Source organism: Canis aureus, chromosome 26 (genome assembly GCF_053574225.1).
Source record: "Canis aureus isolate CA01 chromosome 26, VMU_Caureus_v.1.0, whole genome shotgun sequence".
NCBI lineage: Eukaryota > Metazoa > Chordata > Mammalia > Carnivora > Canidae > Canis > Canis aureus.
Window position 1 is genome coordinate 48,523,752 of NC_135636.1, and position 26,566 is coordinate 48,550,317.

Consider the following 26,566-nt stretch of genomic DNA (forward strand, 5'->3'; position numbering starts at 1 on the left):
TGATCACCTTTCACGAAGACTAATAAGGCACCCTGTGGGCGACATGACTGGAGAACCAAGCTCTCTGCTCTTTGCCCCTCGTCCCCACACCCCGGTCCCAGCAGCAGACCCCTCAGACAATGAGCCTCAGAGATGGCTCAGGAAAACTTCTGGAACATCCCGTTCCATCCTGCCATTCCTGAGTTCTACAAACTGAAATTCACAGCCCACCCCGCACGTGACCTCCCGACATCTGCCAGCACGTGTTCTGGGCGACAGCCACAGCGCTGTTCTCATCGTTGCTATTACTTCTATTATGCTGATGCATTAGATGGTCTCCGGACGCCAGAGAAGGTAATTGGCTCCCATCACCCCAAGAGCGTTATTGGATACAACGTACAAATAGCTTAAAATTAACGGCTGGCATCAGAGCCCGCTCGGGCCGTAATGGATTACGGAACGAACACAAACTCACCTACTTCCATCAACACCCTCCCCAAGTCATTTGCAAACAGGACAGATAATTTAGTATCTGATTCAGATTAATTGCCATGTTTTCTGGGCTTCCTGCTCACCAAGGGCCACCGTGCGTGAATTTGAACTCCGAAAAGTTTCCCGAGTCCGCTTCGAGGGGCCGACGTTCCCAGTGGGAGTTAGACTGGGCTCTTCTTGGAGCCAAACCCAGACTTTGCTCTGAGAAAAACCTTGTTCTTGATCAAGTTCTTTGGGTCCTTTGTCCCCAGCCTTGACATCCAGTAGAAGAGGAACATGCGTCGCTCACTGTGCTTGTGGTTCATGCGCCGGGCGATGGACATGGGGGTCTCCCCCCGGGCATCCTTTTCATGTATGGAGGCTCCGTAATCGAGCAGGTGGTTTATACAGTCCAAACGGCCCATGGCTGCAGCCACATGCAGAGCCGTCCTGCCCATGGGGGTTTTGCTGAGACAGTTGGCTCCTGTAAGACAAGATAGCTGGCTGAGGGAGGGTCACGCTCCTGGCCTTGCAAGAGCCTCGCCTCCAGAATCACATTCAGGAACAGAAGCTCGGGACGGGGGAGGCCATAAAAAAGAATGCTTGGGAGGATTAATTACTGCCCCCAACCCGAGCACCGAGTGTAAGGGAGGCATCGCCGCAGGGTCCCAGCACCCAGCACCGCCTTGCCTCCACTCTGCCCACAGCACGCTCCTGCTCAAACCCCATTTCTGACATCCACTACCCTCGGGGTCATTTTCTAGGTTGTTACTGCCCTATCTCACCCTCTCCCCGCCGCCCCCGCCCACCGTGCTCTTCCTCCCCTCCATCCATGCTCCAATTATACCAGGCTTCTACCTTTATCCCTCAAATACACCTGCTCCCTCATACTGCCCCAGGCCTTTTGCACATGCTGCTCCCTCTGCTAACAACACTGTCACCCCTTTCTGCCCCATCCCCACCCCTGGCTAACTCTTTCCTTCTTTATCTTCCATTCACTTCCTCAGGAAAGCCTTCCCGAGCTCCCCTCCCCATGAATCACCCCCGTATATGCTCAGTAGACATTCTGCATCTTCAGAACATGCCATGCACGATTGACCATGGAATTAATTATTTGTAATAATTTGCTGACTTCCCTTCATAAACTCCACGAAGGCAGAAAACACACTTGTTTTGATCACTGCTGTTTTCATCCCCAGCACGTAGCGCGAGGCCTGGAGAAGACAGGCGCTGGGGAAATGACAGACGACGGGCAGCCTGACTCATGGACAGATTTCACTTCGATTGAATTCCTCACTGCCTCCCGCAGATGGATGGGCTAATGACAGGTGTCCAATATGGACTTGTTGAATTGAATCAAATTCTAGGTAACAAATATCATGACACAGAAAACAAGGCAATTCAATTACAAGCAGCTGACATTTCTGTAGCCAGTTTTTATGAGCTATGGCTGGTCGGTGAGGTAACGTTTTAAATAGGTTCTCATAACGCCCAGCCTCAGCCTCCGCACGGCTTTGCGGCGGCTGTGTGCAAAGGACAGAAAACTTTGCAAAGCTGGCTGTAATGTTTTAACTGGTGCTTTCAAATACATCACAGTTCCATCAGAGTGAAAATGACTTTTTATGAGCTTAAAGGACTGCTGGTCTGTGAACAGCCCATATTTCATCCCACAACAGGCGGCGTGCAGAAAGCAGTAGAGGAAGGAGAATAGTCAGGAAAACCTCTACCCATCACGCCAGCGCCAGTCATCCTGCCCCGGCCTCGCGGATGCTTCCATCTTGCTTGTTGGAGGTGGGGGAAGGAGCAAAGACGAAGTGGAGAGGCTGGGGTCAAGGCCGCGGGCAGGAAGGGTTCTGATATGGGAGACCCTCGGATGAGGCCCCTTTCTGGGCCTCAAACCCCTGACCAAACAGTACGTCACATGTTCTTCCTTTTCCCGAGGAAGCCGGTGGCCTGGGCTGTCTGCAACCATTGTCTATTGTTCTGGAATGGCCGACACCTCAATCAGTGGGCCTCTTTTCCCAAAAATATCCTACATCCAGGGGAGATAAAGTGTGCTCCAGCAGAATCTCATGCGAGGCCTTGCATTCAGAGACAATACAGGCCAAGGCTTCTATTTCTATCAACGGGGGGGGGCGGGGGGGGGAGCAGCCTGCCCTTGCGCAGGGAGGTGGGGGGAGATGAAAAGAGGGTTTGGGGTCAGGGTCTTCTGCGGGTAACAGTCTCAAGCCGTGGAGAAAGGAGATTGGCCGGCCTGCCGACCCCCAGGAGCGTGAGGCCGGTGTGGGGCTAGAGCCCTCGGACGGTTGCAGGAACCCCAACTTCAGGGGAGGCAGAAATAACTCGGGGAGTTTGAGCCCATCTCCAGCACTGTGTCTGTTTGAACATAAGAGGCCAGGGAGCTCTTTTGGCTCCTCCTGCGAATTAGTGTCTAGAAAGTTGCATTTCCCACGACAGAAGGAGTCTTCCTGAGGCCTGGCCCAGAGAGGGGAAAGTGCCTTTAATGAGCATGTCCTCAGACATCTTCAGGCAGAGAGCGAGTGGCCCAGTCACGGGCCCGTGATTGGTGGGTGACACAACCTGGGTGGTGGTTGTTGACGCCGTGGCTGAAGGGCCCAGGGAGACGAACCGCGCCGTCCTCCCCCGACCCGCAGAAGACGCCAACTCGTGAACATACTCGGCCGTGTCTCAGAATTACCATGTTCTAGAAGGTACTGCACAGCATCCGGGTGACCTCTGTGAGACGTAACGTACAGGGCCACGAAGGCCCTCTGGGCTATCCAGGCCTTGCACTGCTTGCGCTCGTAACGCTGCGAGTTGGCCGTTCGGTACAGAGAGTCCTCGTCAACACCAAGGCAAGACAGCTGGGCGGGCGAAAGGGGTTGACACGGTGAGTGCGGGCGGTTTCAAGGGTGTCGCTACGCCCGCCTGGCGGGTGGCTGGACACCCCCGAGGGGAGGTTTGCTAAAACGCCGAGGGAAGGCTCGTGATGGGAACAGAGGGCGAAGCTGGAACACACCCAGGGGAGGACATTGTTGAGCACTCTATACGTGGCCAGGAAATACGCATTTACCATCAGGCCGGCTCGGGAGGCAGGAAATTCTTCCTGTCGGTGTTTTGAAGAGAGAAAATAGCCTTTCTGGGTGTCCAGAGGAAGGTGGTTGTGGACATTAAGGAAGACACCAGACAACACGGAGTGGCCTCCCCAGAGGGGAATGCGCTTCTCTGGAGACTTGATGAATTCTGGCCTTCCGATCTATTTTCGGGCCCATTGTCTCCGTTAACTTTTGGAACACTCTGAACTCCACTCACGGATGAAAAATAGCCCCATAATATAATCATCCCATGGTGAAGTACGGCTCTGAGCACGAGAGGCTCCGACAGAGAGGAACTCCGCCCCAGATGCGGGGCATCCGGTGTGGGGGCGACAGTGGGGAGCCTCCCCAGAGACCACCCACCTCTCCCAGGCCTGACCCCCGCAACCCTCCCACAGCCAGCCTTCCCTGACCCCTTTTCTGGCTGGAAGCGAACTCTCCCCACACACTCATGGCCCTTCACCCAAGTGGACTTTCTAGAAGGAACATACGCTTCCCCCCGCCAAGAAGCCCCCCGACGTCTCTGTCGGGTTAACATTCTGGTTTCCTCCTCCCTTCTCCCCGCTGCCCACCCCAGAGCTCAGCTGAGAGCCAAGTGCAAGGCCTGGTAAAGAGTAGGCACCTGCTGTGTATCCAGGAGCACATGGTCTTTCCACCCTAGGGTAGGGACAGGCCCCCATTAGGATTTTTGCACCATCAAGTGCTCTAGGCTGCATCTCCCAGTTATCCAGAGCTCTTCACTCACTGTTAAATGAGGTTTTCAACTTTACAAAACATACAAGTGAACAGAAAATGCACTGCCCTAGTTCCTTTTCGGGGAGTGGGGTGGGTGGGGTGTGAGTGGTTTATAACTGAACACAAGTGAACACCGTGAAATAGCAAACCCAAGAGTGAGTGGAAACTCTCAATATAGTATTTGATCATTATGACACGAGTCCTAGTTCTCTTTTTTCCTACTCTGAAACTTTTACTGGAATATTCACATGAAAGACTGAATCTTTCCCCCACCACCACCACAGACACAGTTTACGGTTGCTTCATGAAGTATAATATCCATTTAGAGAAGCATGAAAGCACCTTACTGGGATCCCCTTCCACAGCCGCCAAAACCAGTTCCGTCCATCCATCATAATGCCAGATACATAATGAAATAATTCCACCAGGAACAACATCATGGAACTTCAGCGTAGCATCATCCATCAAAACTCCTACAGGGAATAATTTTTTCTTAAAAAAAAATAGGGGGTATTAAAGATAAACTATGACACTAGTTATCTTAAGAGATTATCTGACCTTGGGTATCACAAAGATCATTTTAAAACCTTGAGCACTAATCTCATTTGATGACTCCACACGAGTCTGTTTGGGGTCGTTAATGCTTTTTAGAAAATTAATTTGGCTTGGCTCACACAGAAGTCAAACCAAAAAAACAAAAAACCAACAATTTCCAAAATTCAGTAATTGTGACCTGTTCTGTTGTAGGGAGGGGGGGGAGCATGAGTCAGTAAAGACATTTTATGAGGCAAACTCTATAAACAGGGCTACTTGAACTGTACATTACAGACGCAGCACAATGGACCTACTTACGTCATACACTAAACTAAAATACTCACTCTGGTTAGGGTTGTCAACAGTTGGCTAGAGATGTGACAATGGCAAAACTTTGTTGCATCTTTCAAACTTGGCACTATGGACATTTTAGACTGGACCAGCCTCTGGGGTGGGGGCCGTCCTGGGCACCGGAGGGTGTCAGCAGCATTCCTGGCCTCTAGCCAGCGGATGCCGGTCGCATACACACCTGGTTGTGACCATCGAAAATGTCTCTAGATGTTGCCAAATGGGCCCTGGGGACAAAATCGCCCCAGTTGAGCATTTATGGTAACGTAAGAACTGTAACGTTGACATTCGCCATGATTTGGACTTGGGGCGTTAGAACTCCTTTGCGTCATCACCGAGGACACTCACATGAGTCTCATCTGAGACAATGGGGTGAGTGGATCTACCCACACTTCGTATGTTCAGACCCTTTGGGAAAGACGGTCGGGATGACAGGATATAGGACTCTAGAACATCTTTAGCAAAGTTGTCTTTAGTCTACCTTTTTAAATACACGTACGTTTACACGGCCACCTATAATCTTGCTTCAGAATAACATAACTTCTCTTCTCGACAAGCGACGCCACAGGTGTAAAGTCTCGACCCTGTGTTGGGTCATCACTCATTCCGAGGGGAGCTCACCAGTCGTCTGGATTCATTGCTAAGTGCCCGTCCCAAGCACCTACACTCTCTGATCCCCACGACGAGCCGCATCTGTCATCTCCACTTGCTGGTGAGGCCAGGAAGTAGCAAAACCAGGCCTCCCACCAGACCACGCATGTGTCGCGCTAGGCTCCGTCGGGCCCCGTTAGTGATTACGAGAAACTTCGGATGGTGGGTGTAAACAGGGAATAGTGATTAGCAAATTTGCTAATTAGGATCTTCTGTGTGGTTCTAACACAGAAGATAATCAGTAATTAGTCTTCAGTAAGACAACTTGACTTCCTAACAACTTTGGAAAAAAAAAACAAAACTGAGTAAAGCTGTGTTTCCCTGAGAAAGACAAGAGTGCAGTTCACACATGCTGAACAGCTCTTCGAGAAATCAGAGCACATTCTCTCTTTACAGGCGGGCAGCAACTGCCTTCGGCTTAGACAAATACTAATTATCAGCAGCTAAATAAATTATTAGGGTTGACAACAGACATGTAAGGTCGACCCTCGTCCGTGAGTTTGCTCGGCCCTTTCAGATTTGTGTCTCTCCAGGATTTCACGCGCACATCGTCTCGCGTGCTTCCCCCGGGGACCTCTAGGTGAGTGAAGAGGCCCGGGCAGGTTATGTAGAGGCAGGAGCCCAAATTTCTTTTCTCGACATAGTGGTACGTCCTTTCTTTCTTCCTTCCGTGTTTGCTGGCAACAGTAAGGGTCGCCACGGCAGGAGAGGTCAAGCTTCTCCCAGTCGCTAAGTGTTGCTGAGTGACAGGACTGTGACATCAGTGCTAAGTCACTAGGTCTCTTTCACTGCCTCTTAGCTTTCTTGAATTTATGGCTCAGCATAGCTCATCAGTGAAAATAAATTAACCGAAGGGGTGCCAGACATCTGGAGTGCGGGACACATAATTTTCGAGTCACTTTGTTTCGGAACGCGTGCTGTCTTCAGCGGCTCACCTCATCGCTAACGTGCTAAGTCCAGACGGAGTTTGAGATCTACTTCTTTCCAAATAAAGCCTCGAAAATGCTCCCAGAGCATCTTCCGAACACTCCTATAGCAAAATAAGTACATCAGGGAAGGGGCTCAGCTTATATCAAAGGGAGAGCAAAGGCAGGCATCCTGGCCTTCGATGCCCTTTTGAGCTTCCCGGGCCATCGCCGTCTACAGGGGGCCAGGGCACTGCGGATTCCGGAGGCAAAGGCTCTGCGTTCCAGGTTAGGAAACCGAGCCCCGGAAGGGCAGTGTCCGGGGATCGCCGATCCCGGAGCCAGGCTGCTCTCAGCCCGCCCTGTCCCCGTCCCCGTCGCTCCCCGGCTGCAGGGTGTCTGCGGGACCGCTCTCCGCCGCCTGCGCGCAGCAGCCCCGAGAGCTTTCCCAGCTCCGTTCTCTCCGAGTATTTTTGCGTTGATTTCAACCGGGTTGGGGAGATGTGGAGCCCCGGGGCTCTGATCCTGTTCTCATATCCTAAATATCGTAGGGATCGGGACCGGGACAGCCAGGTCCTCAGGCTGAGGGAAGGAGATTGACGGACGGAGGGAGCGGGCTCCGGAGCCCTCGCCCTCCCCTGGGAGCCATCCCCATGGGATCTGTCTGGAGAGGGGGCCTTGGGGTCTTCATCTAGCCACAGTGAGCTCTGGGTGCTGGGTTCTGATTCCGATCAGGCTGGTTTTGAGCTCCTGAGGTGGTCAAGGACACAGCTTGAGAGCCGGGGTTCTGAGATGAACTGGGTTAGTGCCAGTACTCGGGGCTCAAACGTGGATAGGGTTTGCTTTGAGATTTGGGGTCCTGACGAGGGCAGAGTTTGCTCTGGATGTGGGGTTCTGATGAAGGCAAGGTTTGCTTTCTGGGGTCCTGGTATGGGAAGGGTCGATTCTGGGGTGTGGAGTCCTTGTGTGGGTAGGACTTGTTTTGGGATTTGGGGTTCTAACGTAGCCCTGGGGTACTATAGCAACCGAGGGTAAGTAATCGGGACAGGTCAGCCCTCAGATTGGGGGGGTCTTGGTGGCGACAGGTTCTGCTCTGAGACTTGGGGTCCTGAGATGGGCAAGATTTGGTCTAGAACTTGGGGTTCTGGTGTGGACAAGGTTGGATGAGGGATTTGGGGTTCAAATACAAGCAGAGCTTGCTTCAAGTTTTGGGGTCCTCACGTAGGCAAGGCTTGCTTTGAACTTTGGCTTCCTTACAGGGATATGGTTGGCTTAGACATAGTTTCCATGAGATTTGGGGTTCAGATATGGGTGTGTTTGGCATGAGTTTTGGGGTCCTGTTGTGGACAGAGCTTGTCTCATGTTTTGGAGACCTTATGAGGATATTTTGCTTGGGACTGGTGTTCTGGTGTGGTCGTGATGAGCTTGGGAACTGATTTCCAGATGTAGGAGTTCATTTCGAGTTCTGGCATCCTTATATAGAGATGGCCGATGGTTGGGGTTTGGATTCATAAGTGGGGGCTCAGAATTGGGCTTGTGTGCTCTGGGATTTAGGGTCATGATCTGGGTAGAATCTGCCTTGGGATTTAGGTTTCTGTTGCAAGCAGGGGTATTTATTTGGGAAATTTATTTGGGGTTCAAACATGGGCATGGTTTGCATAGAGATTTGGAGTCCTAGGGTTGGCAGTTTATCTCAGGCATTATTGTCCTTCGGTGGACACGGCTGCTAGAAGATTCAGGGTTCTAAGGATCGCATGGTTACCCTCGGGACCTAGGGTTCAGTCTTGGCCAAGTTTGTTCTTGGTTTTAGTGTCCTTTCATGGACATAGTTCCTGGAGGATCTGGGGCTCTGGGGTAGTCATAGTTACCCTCGAGATTTGAGGTTTAGTCTTAGGTAAGTTTGCTCTGGGTTTAGGGGTCCTGAAGTGGGCAGGGTTTCTTCTGAGAAAATGCTTTAGCATCCCCGTGTAGACACAGTTGCCAGAGGATTTGGGGTTTGGAGGTAGTCGTAGTTATCCTGGAGATGTGGGGTTCAGTAGGGCTGAGTTTGCTTCAGGCTTTGGCATCCTTGTGTGGACATGGCTGACTGCAGGACTGGGGGGTTTATGAGTCCAACATGAGGATTTGGAAGTTTGCTTTGAGTCTGGGGTCCTGATATGGGCAGGTTTGCCCTAGTTTGTAGGGTCTCACTGAGGACAGGCTTTGTTTCAGGCTTCTGGTCTTGTGTGGACTCTTGGGACTGGGGGCTCTGATGAAGACATGGGCAGCTTGAGGGTCCCAGGGGTCCTGCTGTGGCAGCAGCGCCTGTGTTGAGATTTGGGGTCCTGCCGTGGGCAGGAGCTACTGGGGGGGGGGGCAGGTCTGGCCAGAGAGCTTGCTGCAGGACCAGAGTCCTGACCCGGGCAGGATCTGTTCGTGGGTCAGGGTCTGGCTTGGGGACAGGGTCAACCTGGTGTGTCCGGGATTGGGGAGTTCTAGGGGGTGGGGCGGGGTTTGTTGTGATACCTGGGGGTGGGGGGTCCCCTCGGGGGCTGCGGGTTCAGGAGGGGACGCGCTCGGGTTGCAGGCAGTACTGGGCGAGGGAAGGGGGCGGGCAGGGGCCACCTTGGTCCAGGTACTGGAGCCGCTGCAGGTCCAGGGGGACGCCGACCAGGAGGTCCAGCTCCTCCTTGAGCTCCCGCACCGTCATGTCGCCGCGGCAGTTCGCCACTTGGAAGGTCTCCCCGGTGTCCTCCAGCAGCACCCGCATGACGAAGGTGTCCGGGGCCAAGTCGAGAGCCGGGCTGGGGGCCTGCGGGGCCACGACGCCGCCCTGGCCGCCCTGGCCGGGAGCGCGGGCCGCCGACTGCGCAGGAAGGGGCCGCGGGCCCGCCCCCCGCCCGCCCCGCCCGGGGTCGGGGCCCAGAGCGCCCCCCGGAGGCGCCCCTGCCCGAGCCCCGCCGCCCACCGCCGACCGCCGCATGGCCTCCCGCGGCCCCCTCGCCCCCACCCCGGGACCCCCGCCCCGGGACCCCGCCCGGCCGCCCGCGTCACCGCGCCCCACCCCGCGGACGGCCCACCAGGGGCGCGGGGGCTCAGGGGCGCGGGGGGCGGGGAGGGAGGGCCCCACGGGGCGGGAGCCAGGCCCCCCTCGCAGCCTCGGGGCTGCTCTCCAGGTCCCCAAACCTAGCCGGGCCCCTCTGGTCCTCGGCCTCCTGGGCCCCTTGCAAGACAGGATTTGTGGAATTGGGGGCCTCCGGCCTGGAGGGAATAAGGCCCCACGTGCTCCTGGCATGCATGGTCTACGCGGTCCAGAGCTGGGCGCAGCCCGCCGGACGATCCTATTTCTGGCACCAGTGAAACACCGGGCAGAGCTGGGCGCGGCGCTCTTCGTGGGGGTCTGCAGGGCCCCAGAAAACCCGCCAGTTCTGAGAATGCCCTCGAATTCTCCGAGGGACAAACGTGCTGATGAAAACACTCAGCACGGGAGAAACGTGCACTTGGTGCAAGGCTGAGCCGGCTCCCCCGTGAAGATGCCTTCTCCATCTGGGAGAAACCCATCTCGTGTTTTTCCATTAATTCACCCAAGAGGCGGCAGAGTGTTCAAGCACACAGGAGGCTTACGTGTGATGATCACATCACAAATAGCACCCCACACCTAGGAACAATGAATCTACCCAGAGCTGGAGTGATGACCGTGCAGAGGGAGAGAAAGGAAGGTGAGGGGAGCAGAACCACCTCCGAAGGACCGCAGTCATTATATAAGAAGAAGAAAATGTGAGCCTTTAACATACTTTTCTGCAGAGAAATTAGTCATAAAAAAAAATACTGCAAAAAAAAAATACTGCATTGGAAAGCCGTTCATATTAAGTTACAGGCCATTTTTAGTATATAAGCTCAACTTTTTAAAGGCTGGATTATTTACCAAAGGGTCTCTACAGATCTCTACAAGCACATTGGATTCAGCATGCAGACTCCACATATCACAACACAAACCGAGGCTTATTTTTTTTCCTTAATGGAAAATGAAGCTCTGCACAGAACACAAGATTCCAGTTGCATAATTCTACTCTCAACAGACTTTACAATATGACAATTTCAATTTCTACACAATAAAAAAAAAATTAAAAGTTGTTACTGAAGCAAAACAGTATCTCCATCTATTTACTTTAGGCAAGTATTGAACACAAAATAGACTGATTTTTTTCTCTCTTAATATGTAGCCTCCAATTTATTAGCTCACGCTCTGCTGGAGTTGCCAAAATGCTACTCTGGGTTACCGTTTGAAATTCTCACACATGTACCTTATTTTCTTTGGCACGGTATAGATTCCTTCCTTTCTTTTTAAAGAATCAGCTCAGTGGAATTTGGGGGAGGGGGACAACATCCTGTATACCAGGAAATTCAATATATAGCTCCAGAAATTTTATTTTAAAAAGAGAGAGAAAGAAAAGACAAGACCCACAAGAAAAAGATCCAAGGAAAGAATGGCAACAGCAGCATGCTCTTTGCAGCCAGCTCTTGAACCCCAAATGGGCCATTCCTTCCTTCCTTTAGGCCTGCCTTCAAGGGGATTAAAAATAGAAACAAGAAAAATAACTGGAGCCTACATGTTATGCAGAATGTAATCAAACGTTCATAGAATCTCAAATTATTAATGAAAATCCTGTTTAAGTTCCAGAGCATCTTAGTCTAAATTTTAAAAGCATGAAATCTAAGTTCTGTATACTTGTCAATTTGAAGAGTGTCATAATTCAACCCCCCAAACCCCGGGCAAGTACATGGACTGATCAGAACTATGGGTTCCTATTCTCTGTTAAGATTCTAAAGTATTAGCTATAAAGCCAATATCCGTGCATCTCAATGAACAATTTCTCTCAATGATCAATACGTTCTTAAATGTATGATAATAAATCCACGTAAGAATGAAAAATCTTTCTACTTTATGCCCCTGTCAAAGGCCAGTACATCTTTATGGATACAGTTACCACAAGAAGGGGAGGGGTGAGTGCCTGAGGAAAAAGTTCCAAGTACAGTTTATACAAAAGTACAATATTAGAAAGACTGCCATAAATCATTCTTTAGTAGATTTCCTTAACTATCACATTTTTCAAAAGTAAACAAATTGGGCTATATTTGCAGCAACTCAAAGTGGAGCATAAATTTAAATGATGTATTTGTTCTGTTCACTGATAGGAGGCTAATATTACATTAATATATTTTCTTCCTGTCAAGAGTTATTTACATATGTACATTATTTCAGTTAAAAATAAAATGTAATACCATAAACTGTATTTTACAGGAAAGCATGAGGGAAGCCAAATATGCAAGTCTATTGAAGACTTAAAAGCTTCTAATAAACTACTTTATTTGGGGAGGAGGGGGGCTTTCAATAATATAGTCTGTCGTAGGGAAGGCAATCCGATGCTATGGAGGCCCCCATCCCCAGCTAGAGCCCCCTGGTTCTACAACCTTGTCACAGACTTCCTGATCAGGCAGGTAGGGGCGCAGAAAGGTGGGGCCTGTCCCAGGTGCAGTTCCTGGGACTGCGGATGGGAAAGGGATCTTTTGAGTGCCCTCCCTCAAAGTTTCAGAAATCTTTCCTCCTTCGGAAGATGTGACACAGTCAGACCCGACAGGCCGGGGTGAGTGGTGAGTGAGTGCCACGTGCGAAGTGACCAGAGTGCTCGGGATCACAGAGTGGTTAATTCTGTTCTTCTAGCACATGTGTGTCTGCCGTACTCCGCCGCTTTGGTTCCAGGGTGGCAAAAAAGGACACATCTGGGTCTCGGTCTAACTGTAGAGCTAGGACGGTCTCTTCAACGACTTGAAGATGAGGGTTACCGGCATTTCTCAAATATGCTAGAGAGAGAAAACTATAGTTTAGATCACTTGTGCCATGAACTGTGCTCCAAAACATATTCTAGTTTGGAGTTTTTTTTAAACCATGTCTCAGGACGATAAAGCATTTTTCACAGAATAATCATATACATAAGGCCTTCACAATGATAAAATGATTGCTTTCATCAGAGTATTTCCTAAATTTCAAAGATGGACTCCCAAGAATGAGTATGAGTATTTTTTCAATTATAGTTTAAGGACTTTCCATGTCATCTTTCCTTTCCTCCAATATGAAAGAACTGACAACATGTGGAGTACAGGAGCGGGAGCAGGTGGCTGGCAGGATAGAGTGGGGGGCTGGGAGGGCAGGGGTAAGACAGGCATTTGGGAGACAGACTTGAAGGTGTTCATTCCCACGTGGTGTAGGTGTGAATGTGCCTCCAAGGGACGCAGTCTCAGGTTACGTTCTGTTCAGGTGGAGCTCTACATTTTTCTGATTACAAAATAATAGCATCCAAACTTCGCCGTAATTAAGGCTTACATTTGCTGCCTTTCATAATCTCTACGTCATAACTCAACATTTACAAAAGTTTCCCTCATTCTTAGAAGACTGTGTGAGGTTCTGAATTTTATTTTTTTAATTAAGTAATTTATTTTTTAAAGAATATTTATTTATTCATTCACGAGCAACAGAGAGAGAGACAGAGACACAGGCCGAGGGAGAAGCAGGCTCCATGCGTGGAGCCTGACATGGGACCCAATCCTGGGTTTCCAGGATCACGTCCTGGGCCGAAGGCGGCACTAAACCGCTGAGCCATCCGGGCTGCCCGAGGTTCTGAATTTTAGCATGAAGCTTATTGAATGTGAAAACTGAACCATTTTATAGATGACTACTCTGCATAAAAGTTAATACATCAATTTATATATGGTAAGTCTGAAGTATGCGATCACATCATGTGCCACAATTTCTTAAAGAGGAAATCTGGTTGCTGCCTGATGAACTTTAAAATGTGCACGTTCAGAAAAATGGTCCACATACCTTTTTCCAACAGCATCTGCCGTAGGGCTTTGGCCAGCAGAACCCTCACGTTTGGCACAGGATCCGTCGCAAGGCTTAAGAGGCTGGGGAGCAAGTGTTCAACAAACTGGTCCACGGGGATACACTCCTCGCTCACCACCGCCTGTGACAAAAAGACAGCCACAGCCAGAGGATTGATACTTCTCCACAATGATCAGCAGGTTTCTTTCTTTCTTTTTATTATTATTATTATTTTTTTAGATCAGCAGATTTCTTCTAAAAACATACACTTCCACAATTCCAAAGAAGTCATTTTGGGGTCTGCTGGTCTCAGGGGCACGTAATTGTGTGTGTACGTGTGTGTGCGCGCGCGCCTAAATTTGGTTAGAAACACAGTGAACAATTTCAAATTCCTTACCAAGCACTGGTTACAGGTGGTTTAAATTTGGTGAAGAAAACAAAGGCTTCTGAGTCGGACAGGCCTAGCTTCAAACCTAACTTGCTCACTTACTAGCTTCACGGCTTCACTTTTCCGGGCCATTTGTAGAATGTGCAAGTGGTGGGGATAGCAGAGCATTTTTGCAAAGAATCTAGCAAAGTGCCCCAAAACGAGGATTCAGAACCCTCATCTCTAGTACTCACTAGAACTCAGGTTCCGAGGGCCAGTGCCAGGCCTGTGTAGCACCAGCCCAACCCCAGACTCCAACGCAGGCCCGGCCCTCTCTGTGAGCACCTGACAAACACTGCCTCTGTGAGAACCAGCCACATCTGCACGCTGCCACTCCGTGACAGAGTCCTACATGCGGGCTCTCGTTTACATCTCACGGCCGACTGTGGAAGCCAGGATGAGCCTAGTTTTATAGGAGAGGAAACTGTGGTCCACTGTGGTGCCACCCACAGGTGTCCTGGTCAAGGAGCATCAGTTGGGTGGGGGGGATGCAGGGAGTCCAAGCCAGGCGTGTGGACTCTAAGTCCTGCACACCTTCCAGCTACAGGGTACCAGGAGCAGCTGAGGGTCCCTAAGTGCTTCCCAGGTGTAGGGTGCATGCGAGGCCAGTCAGAGGAGCAGCTCGTCCCCCTCTGCAGCGTGGGCCCCCTTAGCCGCCAGGTAAGGCTTTCTCCCCAGAGCGGCACTGAAATAACCATCAAGTGACCCCTTCCTCTTGTCTGTCTTACAGTGGGTTTTCAAAATCTTCAATAATTCGTGAAAGCCACATACACGTTGATTTTTCCTGAAAGAAAATTAGTGGGTTTTTTTTCCTTTTTATCTTATCATGGATTTTCTAAATCTCAGAAAAAAAAATAAAACATAAAAGCAAAGATATTTCATTTACGCTTTCTGCACAAAATGCCCTGATTGGCTTCTTCTTTACGCAAGTCTGTATCAGGCCTGTGGCCCGTGAATTTGGCACTTCACTCTGCCACCTACTGCACTTTTCAAAGCAGACTGCCAAAGTACCCTGTGATGCCCCCCCAGCCCAACAGGGGGCCCTGGCGAGTCCCTCAGTGGGGGAACTGGCCAAGAGGGTCAGCCAGACTCCAATTAGAGCTTTAATATTGACAGAGCTGGGTGATGGGCTCATGGAGAGTCCATACTATTCCCTCCACCCTTATCCATGCTTGAAAACATGCATGCGTGTGGAAAGGTTAAAACTGTTTAAGTAACATGTTAGCAGGAAAAAAAAAAAAAATCATGGCTTTATACTTCCTGTGTGATCTTGATCAAGTTACTTGACCTCTCTGGGCTTCCACTGCTTCAACCTTAAAAAAAGTACATGGATGTGACATGCTTAATATACGGCAGATCTTACTACTGAGGACCAGATGCATGTACGATGAGACCATGGCACACAGAGGCCTTTAAGGAATGGCAGCCATGAGCCCCAGGTGAACATAAACCACAGCATCTCCCAGACTTACTAAGTACAGAGGGTGACCAGAGGAGCTGGACAGGCTGACATGAACTTCACTTGAGAGGGGGTAAACAGTCTCTGCCCTAGCCTATTGCTCTGTTCTTCACCCCACCTTCCCTCCAAGGCAGCTAGCTACAGGGAGGTGCACTCATCACCACAGCCCTGGACTGGGCATGGCAGGACCAGGGCTCTGGGCCTGGCCCTCACCTCCCCAGATGGAAGGTGCCAGCAGAGCAGGAGCTTGTTCACTCTGTCTGCAGTTTCTAGAATATGCCTGGCACACAGGAGGCATTCAGTCAACATCCATTGGACGAATGCACAGATGGATTGGGTAACCCTGGGCCAATCATTCTGCCCGACTGGGCCAGTCATGACCTCCTGGGAGATGAAGGGGTTTGGCCTACTGATCCCCAAATTCCCAGCTGGTATTATTCCAAGCCTGGGATTCTGTGTCTGGTGCATGTGGTATCAGTCCACAGCAACATAAGCCCAGGGGAGAGTCCCCCCAGGCCGTGCTAACCTGACAAATGAAAGCGAAAGCTTGCCTTCCAACCCACTTAGCGCAGTGCCGGAACCTTACGATGAGCTCACTGATGAAACTTAACCCCAGTGCATTCTCACTGTGGGAGTAGAACTTCTGCAGAATGGCCACCACCTGTGAAAAATATCAGAAGTGCACACTTAAAATGCTGCCATCTATTTGAACTATGAATCCTACTCAACACGGAAACTAGACATTTTTATGCACCTTTAAAATGAATTTATAAGCAAGGGCAAGAGTAATTTTTGTCACGGGAATCATTAGAACACAGAGGAAAAAAGATATTCAAATATATGGCAATGCTCATACACACCCTCACCCACGTGAAACCCGTCAGAAAAAGGAAATTTAAAAAGGGACTGGCATTAGAAAAATACATTCTTAATCATAAGTTTCCAAATTTTAGAAAATGGCCCCTTGCAAAATAACTAAATCATTACCTTTTAGAACCTGTGTTTTTTTTTTTGTTTTGTTTTTTTATAAAACTGTAATACCATCAGAGTACCTTAGTAAATCAGTATTTTCAAGTGACATCCACCCCACCCCAGTATTCAGTTGGTAGAAGCCCACACAAAACAGGATCGGCTCTTCTACGTTGGAGCTTTTCCTCAGTAACTACTCCTCTATAAAACCCTGCTATAAGCTGTGGTTTGAAAATTTCTTATATAAAGTGATTTATCTATAATTTCTATCACCGAAGCATACAAGCTAAGAAAAAAAGCTATGTTATATATTGATAAAACTGTAATGCAGTTCCTAATTTCAAAATTTAAAAGCTGGTTTCATAGGTATACTGAAAAATCAAGTGCTGGAAATAAAGGAGTTAAAATGGAAGGAACATAAATATTCCTATTTCCAAAAATCACGAGTGAAAAAAGCCATGATTCCTTACTAGTTTGAAGGAGATCCACCGTACTTCAGAAACTTTATCTGCACACAACTTTAGGGCAATATGCATTAAATAATCATAAACATCATTGGGATTATAGAGTTCCAAAATGAGTATCAGCTGTCTGCAATCAAACAAAAGAAAGAAATTATTCGGGGGAGCAAAAAACACCTTACTAATTTCTCCTTACTCTCATTCCATCTGACAGATAAAAAATAGCCAGGCCGGCGGATTGAGGCACATGAAGACCTAGCAAAGGCTTTCCGTCAGGGAAATGCCAAAAGCAGAAAGCTGAGTGAAATACCACGCAAAGAAAAGTGGAAAAAAAAATAAATCTTCATTCTTCATCTCACACACTCAAACAAATCAAACAAGGAGGAAATAAATTGAACTTTGTAAAACAGAGAGGCTGAGAAATTTATGAATAGGGATAATATTTCAATGTGAGGTTATCGGCTCGAAGGCACATAAAACTTTGAAAATCAGATAAGGTAAAAATAGCCAGGCGGCCAAAGTTCCCAGAGAGCGCGGCGCAGGCCGGCAGGCTGGGTCCCGCACGCTCGGCCCCGGGGTGCGGGGGTGCGGGGTGCGGGGTGCGGAGCCCGGGGGTGCGGGGTGCAGGGCCGCGGGGTGCAGGGCCGCGGGGCCGCGGATGCGGGCGCTCAGGGCTCACACCGCGCGGGGGGGCGGGCGGGCGGTCCGTCCGCTTGCAGAGAACCGCTGCCCGCTGCCCGCTGCCCGCTCGTCGCCCCGGGAGAGCAGGGCGTGCGGGGAGGCCGGCGGGAGGCCGGAGGGAGGCCGGAGGGAGGCCGCGGGGAGACCTGCCGCCGCCGCGATCGCCGCTCCCTAACTGGGGACGGGAGAAGGGGGTGAAAATAAATGGCGCTGCTTCCACGCTGGCCACGAAAGGAAATGAAAAAGAGATTGGAAGGAAGTTAGAACCAGAAACCAGGAGTGCAGGTGAATACTTTCTTATCAAAAGGCACTGTTTTCAGAAAAATGATACCAATATCGTGGGCAGGGGGAGCACAGAATTCATATCAGCGGCTCTGGCTTCAATAACCACGGCCCAGATGGAAGATAGCCAGGGCTCCGAGATAACGCCGGCGGCGGCGCGAACCCTGCCGGCCCGGCCCCATCCCCGGCCCCATCCCCGGCCCCATCCCCGGCCCCGTCCCCGTCCCCGTCCGCGTGTCCGGCCCCGGCCCCCAGGAGGCGGATCAGCCCGACCCAGTCCCTTGGCCTCGAGCCCGGCCCCGGAGAGCGGGGCAGCCCGGCCCCGGCCCCATCCCCGGCCCCGGGCCCCCGACCCCGACCCGCGTCCGCGGCCCCCCCGCCCCATCCCCGGCCCCATCCCGGGTCCCGACCCGGGGGAAGCGGGTCAGCCCGGCCCGAGACGGACCCGGCCGAGTCCCGCGCGCGGCCGCTAGAGGGCGCGATGCTTTCATGGAAAACGTGGGCCTGTTTTTCTGAGAATGTAAGCTGGGAACGCGGCATAATGACTAAAGCCCCAATCTCTCAAATTAAGCATAATGATTAAAGATCACAGCAAAGAGAAAATCTTTTAGTTTGCCCCTGGCATCGGCCAAATCATATCCTGAATAGCTGCAAAAGCTTGATGGATTTCTACAGCAGAGACCATGATTTGAGAGATTTCTAGTTGAGGGGGAGAAAAATGAGCTCTCAAGCTGGGGAGATGAACCCCAGCAGGGGCAAGCTAACCCCGGCTGCCCCCAGGCCGCCAAATCCCCCGGCACTGCACGAGGCGCTGCACGAGGCCCATGTGCTTGGCCGCCAAGCACGGCAGCCCGGGGAGGAGGCCTGGTCCGAGCTTTAGCTCCTTCACAAGCCACACACATTGTTAAGTCCCCGGCCAGCACCAGCACGAGACGGGATTAAGTCCCTCACACACAAAATAAGGGGCAGAGAGCAGCCACCTTGGGGGAGGTTTTTATCTAACAGTTGTCCGGTCTGGGTGGGGCCTCTCCTGGCTCTCTCTGTCGTGTCATTTTCTTTAGAAGCTGAAGTGCACGCACCACACTGTGCCCTGCAGAGAGGGCAACACTCAGAATGTTCGGGAACGCTCTGGCAGAAACTCTTCCGATTAACAGGAAAATACTGAAGAGTGGGTGATTCATCTTTTATTTGGTTCGAATAAATTGCCTTCTAGAAGAGCAGAACACACTAATTCCACAGTGACTCGAGCCCTGTCTGCATCTGAAAACCAATGTCTCCCCGGAGACCGTGGTATTTGTAACTTAGAGCTCTGGAATTCACTTTATCCCTTCATAAAAACATAATCTCTTTATCCCAGAGAACACTATTACTGCTAGTTTAGAAATCAATTATAAGGTAGGGAAATTAAGAATTATTCCAGCTACTTCGCCTTCTCATATCCCCCAACAGGTTTTACTTACTCTGCTAGTTCATATCGAAACCTCCAATTCCTGCTGTTATCGGTCACTACAAATTCTTGAAGCTGATAAAGATATTCTCTCCTCTTGTCTTCATGAAGCAACTATTTTTTAAAAATGTATACATAAATCAAAATAGAGAACCCCTCAAAAGGACCCCAAATACACTGTCTGACGATACTCGACACTTGTCCCCGGCCAGAACTGGCCATCCCCCTGGTGCCTTGCACTCCCATCTGTCACCTGGTGTGGCTGTGCCTTCCCGTGGCTGTGAACAGACCTCACGTGCACCCCTCCCTGCTTCCAACCTTGCCCCTGGTTAGTGTATGTGCTTGTGTGTTGCTGCACGCCCCTGGCTCTTGTCTCTTCACTCCCTGCCTGAAAACGACACATGGTGTGTGTGCTCAGAAGACAGTGCCGCTGCTGCCGCCCGGGGAGCCGGCTCTGCTCGCATATGCCGGCTCCACAAGAGAAAAGCCAGCCCAGTGCATCATGCACCCAAGTCCATGAAGGGCAGCTCATGGTCGTGTGGATGCAAGTAATTAGTTTCTCTAGGTCAGTTTTTAAGTCTTATTTTTACACTCATCATTCCTTTAGGGGGAAAAAAATGAAAAAGGCAAGCAGGGAAGCAGCAACGTCTTGCAGAGAAAGCCCTTGATGCAGAACTGAGATTGGGTTTCGGCTGGGCTCTTCCCCTGGGCTCCTTCCGGGCACGTCGCGTGCTACCCCGGGGGCCTGGGCTCCTTCTTCCTCACAGAGCATGCTAGGCTACATGGCTACCGTCCTCCACAGAATTAGGACTCCAAGGGACAGGAAGATTAAGAGGAAAGATAGAAAAATATTTTTCCCCATCACTGAAAGGACACCCACTGTAAAGACTCTGGATGGTATACTTCCAAACCGAGGAAACCCAGACTGGCTGCCTTCTGTTTTTCACTGATACTTTACAGAGCAAGGGCTTTGAAAATTGTTTTGAAGAGGGAAGCTTTGTTTTTTATTTGTAATCCTCCTTCCTACCTTTAGAAAATCATACAGGTGTTTAAGAATTCCTATTCGTACTTCATCCAGGTCCTTTAAGAATCCATTGAAGACAGGCACCAGGTCAGCCGCTGTGAGCTGGTCCCCAAGAATCACAGCCAGCTCATGGATGGAGAAGGCCAGGGTCCGACGTACTTTCCACTGGGGGCGCACACGAGGACATGCAAACCACAAAAGGCAAGCAAAAGCCCACATTACCGAGAGCATAAGTGGCATTTCTAGAGCAAGACTGACACTGCCAAGCATTGGCTGCCACAGGCTACATTTCACCGGAGTCCAATAAATATGCCAACAGCATCCACGGGAAGTACAAGCCACTGAGCCCCGCCACGCTCCCCTTTCCTTCCCAGGCAGAGGGCCCACCCCATCTTGTGGGTGCCTCTGAAAGAACTCCTTTTACCTGCACGTCAGAAGCCAGCGTTTCGTACGTATCTTTCAGGCAGTGCCAATTTTGCCTGCCCAAGGTGAGCGCCACCCCCGGGAGGCTATAAGCACAGTGTTTGGCTATGTCAGTGTCGACAGTCTGGGCTCGAGCTGGGTCGGTCATCGACACATACTGATCTAGTAAGGGCTGAGGTATTATATCCTGGGAAACAACAGAGAAAGGAAACCATCATGCTTGCAGAAATGGAGAATGCTCATGAAAAACAAGGAGTCTAGGATGTGGGGGTGAAAAAAGCAGAGCAGAAATGTCAGAGGACCAAGAACAAGAGGCCTTCCTAAAAGCTCGGGGCTCTGGACTGGCGGACTTCTTGGTCTGCAGGTGAACTTTCAACTTGGACCAAATGACACTAAAGCAATGCCCACACTCATCCTTCTTAATTCGTCTAACATCTGACATCTCCAAAACAGTTTGGACACCACTGTTTGGTTAGTCTGATGCACACAGCTCTCGAGAACAAAAACTACCTTCTCCTGCCGTTGCCCAGCACCTAGAGCCCCGGCCCATACAAGCTGATCATCACTAGCTTTCTCCAGCTGACGAGACCGCACACTCCTAAGACATCACCCACTTACCTCCGCTGCTGTCAGCACAATGGGATACAATAATTTAAAACATTAAAGAGATCTTACACAGCACAAGAAGCCAATCCAGGAGATAGAACAAAGCCAAACATAGGTCAAAGAATTTGTCAAAAACTTTTCAGACCAAAACCAAAACAAGACAAAAACATCACCCTGAATTGACTTGTATAAAGAGACACTAAATGTTAATGTACAGATGTTAATTTTTTTCCTCATATTTGACTTGCTCTATTGAAATACTATTCTTGATTGTTCAAAAGATTTTAGTATTCCTTTAGAATTTGTTTTTTTTGGTAAGTTAAAGAGGAAATATTAGCAACACAAGGAATGAGTGAGGATATGTCATTAATATTGCCAAAAGAAAACTATCTGGTTCCAACGGTCATCCTTAAATTTAAGTCCCAGAAAAGGTGAAGTTTTGAGTTGCTTTACTTTTCAAGGAACAAACCTGTAATTTAGACTTATTCTCCTCAAGTGGGGCAGGGAGATGCCTCTGTTCAGTCTCCAGTTGTTCAGTGGCTCCACCACAGGGTTTGCCGGGGTCCTGCAGAGTTGATTGGACATGTTACCAACTTACCCCAACTAGGGAGCCATCCTGTCATTCCCCCTCCTCAGAGAATTTCCTTTTGGTGCTGGAAATGGCCTTTGCAGACCAAGACCAGCGCTTCCCTGAAAGCCAGTGGTATCTCTCCAGATGTTAAAAAAGACATTTGCATGTTTCCAGATGACATGGTAGGTCAGTGATTTTAAGTGCCAAGGCAAACACGCACTCTCCTCTCTGGACTGTCCGTGACCCTTACGGAAGACAGGCTGATGTCCATGAGAAGCCACCACCTGAGTCTGCACTGACCACTCTTTAGGCCTCAGGGTCTCAGGGGGGTTAACCAACACCCTTTTGAGAGTTATACGATTAAGACACAGACTACTCTGGAAGGCAGGGGGAGCAAAGAGGTCCAGTATTTCTTGGGAACTGGACATGTACAGCAATGTGGACCCGTCATGGAGGACAGAGAGGCCAAAGGGAAGACCTTTTAAATTTGAGTGAAAGACATGGCTGATAAAGGAGTATTTACCTGGAAAACTAGTCTCAATTTTCACATGTACAAACACTTCTAATGTTTGCAGATGAACCTTTACATTAGGTTAACAATTAAAATGAGCAAGAACACTCAACAGTGACATATTGGTGTCTGATCATTGATTACATTAGCAGAGATGAACCTGACCTTCTCCCCCACCCGCCACATGGCTTTCCTACGCATACTTGAAATGTCATACTGTCTACCAGCTTAATGGATCCTGACAAATCAGCTCAATATATGATCCAGGAAAGTCGATTAATACACCGATAGATGCTTCGTTTGCTCTGAGGCGCACTACCACAACCTTCAATTCCCAAGATTTTCTCTGGAATGTATTGCTTATTTTAATAGAAGACTGGATAAAACAGAAATATTTTGGCATGATAACCTAAGACCTCAATTTCTCCAAGTTAATACATTCATATATAGTAATGTGTAATAAATCATTCTTCTTCTTTCAGGAGTTAATCTGATTCCCAAGTCTTCAGTGCAGTTATGTACACCGCTTACTCCAGGAGCCACATTGAGGGTTAGGTCCACTACCAAAAGTCAAAGTGACCTCAGAAGGCACTATGAAGTCATCTCTCCAGAAAACCACTAGGCCCGTCAAGAGACACAAGTGAGAAGCCACAGCCCCTGCCCCGGGGCACAGGGCATCTCTTGACTCAGTGTGCTAAGAAGGCAGAGTAGAAGCTGGGAGCAGGGTCAATGTCAAGGAACCGAGTTAACCAGCCACCTGGCCTCAGCCACTCTTTTGTCGTCTCTGTGAAACAACACTAGACTCATAATTTAAGCTTTGAGAGTTTTTTTGCTCCCTTTTCCCTTCATTTGCAACTGGAAGCAGCCCATCCAATCCCAGTGGAACCTTAGACTCAAGCTACAGCTTCAAGAGCCCTGACATCCCACAACATAAACCAAAGGTCTCCTTGCATAAGCCCTTCCACATCCTTCATGCAACTGAGCCAGCCTGAAGGAATCTGTTCATGTCCCTTTCTCTCACTTCTGCACGTGACAAAAAAGTCCCAGGCCGCTTGAGACTCGGCCACAGTAGTCCTGGCCGTGCCTTTCTACTTAACCTGTGATTTCCACACTCCAGGCAACACGGGTAACCACCACCATTTTCTTGCCTGCTTCTGAAAACAAACTGGCCAAACAGGATATAAGTCACTTCTTACTAATCAAAGACAACCGTGACGTACTCCTAAACATTTTATAGTCAGGCTGTGAAGTGGGTCTTTTGTTTTTTCTGATTGGAGCAGGCCTAGAGGAGCTGGGAGGAGATAAGTCCATGGTAGAACAATCGGCGCTCTGGCCTTAGAGACCATGGGCTTGAAGGGACGATCTGGTACATGGTGCCTGTGACTTCATGATCTCGGACCCCACCCTGACTGTAATTCTCTAGTCTCCCCCCCGCCCCCTTCCCCGCCCTCCTGGGAAGGACCCCAGCTCACTGCGGTCCCAGAGCAAGTCACTATGAAGTAGGAAGGCATCAGAGCCTCCCACCCCTCATGAGCTGGAAAGCCACGGGGACTCGAAGTGCAAGAGAGTCGCAGGTTCCCTCCTCTCCCTGGATGCAGGGTTCCCATCTCCTGGGGACTAGCTCCAGGCCGCAGGATAAACACTGCTGAGCCACTGGCTTTTCCAAGCCCCTCCTCCAATAAATGGCATGCCGGTACCGCCACTCGAGTGACCATGTGCCAAAAGAGCATCTCCAGAGAGAGCCCGGACATGATGGTCTGCCCAGAGGCCTGGGCCAGCTTTCAGTTCTAGGGGCCGCAGAACCCACCTCATACTCTTACTAAAAGCTATAAAATAGCAGTGAAATAGGGCATGGATGTGGTTAATCCCCACAAAGAACTGAAACTCGTCCTCTTTGGAGAAGAGGGAAGACACTTGCTGGCCTCCCCATTCCTGTTTTTGTGGAACAGAGTCAGGGTTATCAATCACCTGATTGATTGGTTGTCTAGTTATCCAAAACATGACCTTAAGAATAAAATTAAATTTGCCATTTATCATCTCTGCCAAGATATATTAATAAAAGAAAATGCGGCTTTGTGATTTCCGTCACATCCTCCGCGGCAGAGGGAGAGGGCAAACACTTACTGTGCTTTGTAATATCCTGGCCACGGAGAGCTCCTTCTGCGATGATGAAGCCGACAGAGCCATCTGATTGTCAGAGGCAGGGCTGGGATCTGAAACGGACACTTCATTTAGACCTTCTGTCGGCTTGTGCTCGGGCTCATTCACAGAGTCAAGCTGTGCGGCTCTCAGTGCGGCTGATAAGACCTGAACCTGAGCTGCAGGAAGAGAAGTTTCAAGAATTTTAATAACTTTATTTGGTTTATAGGGATTCACTTCAGAGGGGTCTTCACAACAAGACAGTCTGGATGTGGCCACACAACACAGCGCACACCTTCCACACATCTGTCCCTGCAGTAAGCATGCTCTGGATCCCAGAACGAGCTCTCGGGGAGATGGTGATATTTACAGCTATTAACTTTAACTATTCCAACTAAATGCCAGCCATGCACAGAGCCTCAAATCTGAACTCGAAACGCCTCAATTAGGACAATCAGAGTTCGCCTCCATCATCTCTCACAGAAAGTGTCTGGGAGGTCTCCCTTCCCAATGAGGGGGTCCTATTCCCCTATCTATAAAGCAGGCTGGCTTTTTCCGCCACACACACACACACACACACACACACACACACAAACACACGCATCGATTCATCTTCGTACACACAGATGAGTACAGATCTCACTCACCAAGCCCCAAGGGCTACTCATTTGTCCACGGTATGACTGCTTGAGACCCTTCTAACAGGAGATGACATATTTCACACACCTTTCTGTAAAAACAATCTGATGCCCATGTCCCCAACTTCCAAACACACACACACACAAATTCCTACATCCTGTTTTCTACGAGTTAAATTCAACAGACCCCAAGATTCATTAAAACATTTAGTGCTCATAGCTGGCTCCCCACTGGGCCCAGGACAGGGTCCCACCTCCTCAGTGCAGCACACCAGGCCCTTCCCAATGGCTCGAGTCACATTTCGAGCCGTAGCCAGTCCACAAATACCCAACGTGTGGTTTCTCTCTGAAACTTTTGGGGTCATGCATCCCTATGAGCTCTGATGAAAACTATGGAAGTGAGGAACACACATCCATGTAAGATTTTACAAATGATTTCAAGGACTAAAAGAGCCCTCTAAGACTCCTTCCTCTCCACTTCTTTGCACAGTGGGTCCCTAGCTGTCTTTTGGGGCCCACATTAAATGCTGCTCACTCTACAAAGTCTTCTCCCAGACATTTCCTCTGGCCCCACATGTCCTGCCCTGTGCTGCCACGGTACACCATGCTGCCTCCTATCCCGGCCCCTAACACACCCTGTGCCCAGTGGCTGTTTATACAGTACCCTCCACTAGACCATGTGTTGGTCACTGCAGTCCGGGTCCCAGCCCTGAGATGAATGCTGCTTTAGAAATGTGGTCTCCAAAAGCAGACCTTTGTCTACAGCTATTAGAAGTGATATGTTACACGTGCTCATTCCTTCGGCAAACATTGACTTAATTTCCTTTATAAATTTAAAAAGAAAGAATAATTACCAGGCTAACTGGATTTTCATATTTCCTTTCCCGAAAGCTTCACAAATCTTTGCCCGGCAACAGCAGCAAGTGTTGTTTTTCCCAATCTCCCCAACCCAAGGAAGAATACAAATATAGCACTGTTTAGAGCAAGAAGAGGCGTGATAATGGATATGGATCGCGAGGCCTGGCTCCCAGATCAGACGCTCAGTGGGAGCACTAGTCATAACATGAAAAACAGCCCAAAGAAGAAGTTGTACTTTCCCTTGCTGTACAAAGACAAAAACCTTAAAGTTTGGCTAAGGGCTGAGTTAATAAGCTCCAAAAGGAGCACCATCCGTAGCTGTTCATAACTAGAAAAAGCACTATAACGTGGGAAATGATGTAACAGCATCCAAGGAGCTAATAAAATTTCCACTGCTGCAGATATGCCCACAAACTATCTGCCTCTATACAAGAGCTGCCTTCAGCCTTGCACAGCTGCAAAACAAGGAGACAGAACCCTGATGGGGACCCAC

The 26,566-nt window shown here is 49.7% G+C and overlaps 2 protein-coding genes across 8 annotated transcripts in view; both read right to left on the reverse strand.

Annotated features, from left to right (window-relative positions):
- Window positions 1-503: 503 nt before the first annotated feature.
- Window positions 504-9,680, reverse strand: ANKRD60 (ankyrin repeat domain 60). The gene is made up of 4 exons (XM_077873723.1): window positions 9,323-9,680; window positions 4,623-4,753; window positions 3,149-3,314; window positions 504-934 (listed from the first exon to the last, which is right to left on the reverse strand). The coding sequence occupies exons 1-4, from the start codon at window positions 9,678-9,680 to the stop codon at window positions 633-635; spliced, it is 957 nt and encodes a 318-aa protein (XP_077729849.1). The 3' UTR covers window positions 504-632.
- An 883-nt stretch (window positions 9,681-10,563) lies between these two features.
- The window catches only part of LOC144298597 (serine/threonine-protein phosphatase 4 regulatory subunit 1-like), an 82,132-nt gene continuing 66,129 nt past the window's right edge, over window positions 10,564-26,566 (reverse strand). For 6 of the 7 annotated variants that reach the window (XM_077873716.1, XM_077873720.1, XM_077873718.1 and 3 more), the window contains 9 exons: window positions 24,563-24,756; window positions 21,826-21,921; window positions 20,752-20,937; window positions 20,331-20,492; window positions 19,317-19,417; window positions 16,903-17,023; window positions 15,990-16,124; window positions 13,578-13,719; window positions 10,564-12,559 (listed from right to left, as the gene is read on the reverse strand). In XM_077873716.1, coding sequence (XP_077729842.1) covers window positions 12,402-12,559; window positions 13,578-13,719; window positions 15,990-16,124; window positions 16,903-17,023; window positions 19,317-19,417; window positions 20,331-20,492; window positions 20,752-20,937; window positions 21,826-21,921; window positions 24,563-24,756 — 1,295 coding nt within the window. In that variant the 3' untranslated portion in view covers window positions 10,564-12,401. Of the gene's footprint in view, window positions 12,560-13,577; window positions 13,720-15,989; window positions 16,125-16,902; window positions 17,024-19,316; window positions 19,418-20,330; window positions 20,493-20,751; window positions 20,938-21,825; window positions 21,922-24,562; window positions 24,757-26,566 lie in introns of those variants that run through there. The other variant, XM_077873721.1, reaches the window with a different exon arrangement.

Excerpts from the sequence above, each read along its gene's own strand:
- ANKRD60 (XM_077873723.1), bottom strand. The coding sequence starts at position 9,680 with ATGCGGCGGTCGGCGGTGGGCGGCGGGGCTCGGGCAGGGGCGCCTCCG. Across the intron at positions 3,315-4,622 it reads TGGAAGGGGATCCCAGTAAG|CTGTCTTGCCTTGGTGTTGA; the intron begins GTGCTTTCATGC and ends TCGCCCGCCCAG. Across the intron at positions 935-3,148 it reads GCAGTACCTTCTAGAACATG|GAGCCAACTGTCTCAGCAAA; the intron begins GTAATTCTGAGA and ends CTTGTCTTACAG.